At 31.3% G+C, this 4,074-nt stretch overlaps 1 protein-coding gene across 7 annotated transcripts in view; it reads right to left on the bottom strand.

Moving 5' to 3' along the window:
* Positions 1-258: 258 nt before the first annotated feature.
* Positions 259-4,074, bottom strand: part of LOC106458005 (protein N-terminal glutamine amidohydrolase-like) — a 22,318-nt gene continuing 18,502 nt past the window's right edge. For all 7 annotated transcript variants that reach the window (XM_022384122.1, XM_013917452.2, XM_013917453.2 and 4 more), the window contains exon 7: positions 259-479. In XM_022384122.1, the coding sequence (XP_022239830.1) occupies positions 376-479 (104 nt within the window). In that variant the 3' untranslated portion in view covers positions 259-375. The remainder of the gene's footprint in view (positions 480-4,074) is intronic.

The following is a 4,074-nucleotide window of genomic DNA, read 5'->3' as shown; positions in this document are numbered from 1 at the left end:
CCTTCCTTATCACTTATACTTAGCAATTCAACATTCTTGTTTTCTAGTCTTCCTGCCTTCTGCATGTAAAATATGACAGTAAGTAACCAATATGCCGAATTTTGTGTTGTACAATACTAAGTGTTATATTTTCAAAAATAAGAAAGGTGAGACCATGCAAATGTAACGCTGTTGTTTCAAAAAAGTGGATGATCACTGAAGTAATGGCCACATTTTTCTTGGTGTATTGGTTAGCTACGTGTTTTTTTTTCCCCACTGTCTAAAAAATATGTAGAAAACAGTAAATTTTCTCATACTCCCTGATGCAGGAGGTACAGGTCAAGGTTTGTCCTCGTGAACACATTTCTGTCAGTTCCACCTATCTCGAGTTACCTATCAATCAGGGAAGTATCTTTCTATAAACTGGTTCAAATTCATCAACTCCCCAACTCCAGTTTCGGGTTTCATGCTAATGAATTCTTCTAAGTTGTTGGTGCTCTCTGTTAAAAGTGACAACAATATATTTTAATGTAACTCAGCCATGAATACTGAAGTGAAGAACTACTCTTGTTTTTTAAGTGAAAAACTTTAGCTCAAGGAAGCAGAAATGTTGGAGAAATTTCTATTATTATTTTTTAAGTCATTTTTACTTAGAAAATACTTCACAAAAATATAATCTAACACTCAAGGAGCTACTCATGGTTACTTTTACAAAGAAAAACATTCTATCCAAAGAAGATATATCACAGTCGGGGTAAAGTCAATGACTATGAAAATGTAGTACAAATGGGACTAAAATTAACACTGCTTATTTCTAATTTTTATTCAAAGTAGAAATAATAATAATAATATTAAAACATTTTTTAACATTTTTTAAGAGTAAGTTTGGAAAATAAAGGTGTAGGTTATGAAAAATAAGGCTGTAAAATGCACATGCATAATGAAATACGTTTTCTGTGTAACTAATTATGCTAGACTGGTTAGCTCTTCAAAACCACATGAACTACATACAATAGAAGAATAATTACTGTGAAAACTATAGGACTAAAACTCTGTATAGAGAAACTTGCTAATTTTAGACTGTATTTCTGCAGAATAAATGTATTAAGTACTGGTACAGAACTCAATACCGACTCAAAAACTTAGAAGTCTATTTGGCTCCCATGACCACATTTTAGAAATCTTCTTAACTTTTCTTCCAAAGGCAATTATTAATAAATAATATATACATATACCCTGAAAATTTGATGACAAAGAACCCACTTTGAGACTAATAATGCTTGGAGAGGGCTTGAATGGGTAATGAAGAAAAAAACTTTAGTATAAGTTTAACCTAATGATGACAAAACCTTGTTGAAATGTTGTACATTTGTTGTTATGCTAAACTTATATTAAAGTTTTTCTTCATTACCCATTCAAGCCATCTCCAAGCATTAATACCCCGAAAATGAAGACAAACTAGACTGAAACATAATGTTAATATTACAGATATGCTATTTAAGCACAAAAACTTTGTTTTCAAGTGGATGACTGAAGAATTAATAAGGTTAATTTGGTTGTTATGTTAAATGTTATTATTTAAATTAGTTGCAACAATTTACAGAAAGCTTCCAAATATTTTAGACATAAATTGCTTGAACTGTAGAATTTAAGTAAATGGACATAGAGAAAAAGAAACATTCCAAGGTTTTGTGTCAACAAATTTGCTACATGTGAGAAACAAGGATACCTGTAGTACTTGCCATGCTGATTACAGTAAGTTGTCCAACACTCACAGGATAATGGATGTGGTTTGGTTAGGACAACATATACAACTGAACCTCATTCACATCATCTATTTGTGTCAACAGTATACTTTGTGATACACACTGAGCAAGTTTAAGTGCAAGTATTATACTGGTGAATATGCTTTTGACCCCATGTTTTAATTATTCTAAAGAATCACTTTAAAAGTCTATGGTTAATATGAACTGGAATATTCAATCTTATTTATAACAGTTTTTAACAAAATTAAAGAACATTGGATGCATTAAAATTGTTTATTGGTAAATGAATGTGTTTCATACATTATAAAAATATTTACATTAAACCAAATGCTGCTTATCTAAATATTACCATGTTATCAGACTTCAAACCTGTTACCCTTAAAAAACTAAAAAAAAAAAAGAAGAAAATAAGCTATTTTCAAACTTAAACAAAATATAATAACTACAGGATCTCAGAATAACAGAGCAAAAATACCATTTTATGTGGAAAAGTTTAAACTTAAAAATATGGAGTACTGGCTTTTCTTAGACAAATCAACAAAACTAGGAATTCATAAAGAAACCCAGACTTTCAAAAATCATGTTTATTCTCCCTTTTTTCCATCCAAATTTATTTATTAAATAATTCCTATGCCACAATTTTCTTTCTGGTCAATTTATGTTTTATTTGTCTGATTTTTGTAAGGTGTAAGCTTTTCTCTCACATTGATAAGCCTAAGGATGAGAACAGAAAATGAAATTTTGACTGTCCTGGGTCCTCTGGAAACCATAGAGGTCTATAAGATTTCTTGTGTATTCTAGGACATTGTGTGGTACTAAACATTTACTTATTGTTTTTAGCTCAAAACTACTCCACGGACTATCTGCACTGCACTCTTTCCACCACAGGGAATCAAAGCTCAGATTTAGTATTGTAAGTCTGTAAATAGACCCACCAGAAGACCATTATTCACTACTAAAATGATAAGTAAACAAGAGACTTTAGCCAACTCTTACCACTGAGCCTCTCAAAAGGCAGATATAGAATATTATGTATGTTCATACATGAACCTTTGCCTTTCCAACTAAATTGTTTTTAATTCTAAAGCAAATTAATGTATTTTGGAATTTGTTTGCACAGTAGCAATAACTTTTTTTTTTTTAGTAAATGTTTACTAATAAAGGGGATAAAGTAATGTCAGATAATAAATTTGATCAATAACACACAAACATTTATTGTAATTGTTTTTCATTTTAAGAAATTTTTACACTAGGTTGACTGTCCAGCAACTGGGTAGTTAAAAGGAGTCTCATATATTGATATAGGTTTAGCATAAGTATCAAAGCAGAGAAGTCTAACGTTTATTAAACCTAGTACTGGTACGTTATCTTCAGTCCTTGCATCACCCAACCCCCAGCATTTTCCTTACTGGATTTTAAAGTATTGGGTGGATGGCCAACTTGACAATGTAAATTGCAGAAATATGCCAAATTTCTCAATCTAAAGATCACAAGAACTGATACACAATCCATAGAAAAAAACACCCATACTGGACTATACATTCCCTGGGACTCAGCACATGAAACAAAACAAAAACTCAACATATTAAAAAAACAAATAAACAGAGCCACAAAACTATGCTCACCGGATAAAATTAATGATAAAATTTAAAAATTAAAACAACACTTCATAATGTCAATAAATTTCCTTCAAAAACCATTGAAAAAATTATACACAATTACCTAGGCCAACAACACAATTAACAGCAAACAAACAATAATAAATTCAATAAAACAGCTAACTATAAAACCCTGCACTGTTGCATACCATATATTCCTGATATTAGCGATAAAATAACCAACATTTGGAAAAACTTGCAACAAAACATATCATTCCAATGAACACTAAACCAAGATCCATACCATGTAAAAACTACACTGACAAACACAACACCAATATTATTTATAAAATGCAATACCACAACTTCTATATCAGAGAAAGAAGCTGAAAAATGGAAACCAGATTCAACGAACACCAAAGAACACCTTTTGACATTTTAGAACACTGCAAGTCAAATAAACACAACATAACCATAGAAAACACCAACATATTAAGTAGACAAACAGAGACAAATAAACGCAAAGTCAAAGAAGCCTTACTTATACAAGAACTCGAACCAACTGAACCAACATAAAGCAACATCTTTATACCCATGTTAATTAATCACCTAACGTCCAACTGCTATGCCCCCTACAATCTCGTTCCCATTCACACTCTCGTCCCTAGGACATGTGCCCAGTAATGGTCAGTTTCAAACTGTCTTTGTTCACCTGAAGATGACCTAAGAAG

The sequence above is a fragment of the Limulus polyphemus genome, unplaced genomic scaffold (assembly GCF_000517525.1).
Source record: "Limulus polyphemus unplaced genomic scaffold, Limulus_polyphemus-2.1.2 Scaffold403, whole genome shotgun sequence".
Taxonomy (NCBI): Eukaryota; Metazoa; Arthropoda; class Merostomata; order Xiphosura; family Limulidae; genus Limulus; species Limulus polyphemus.
The sequence above is the reverse complement of the archived record's forward strand: the minus strand, read 5'-3'. Positions and strand labels throughout refer to the sequence as shown.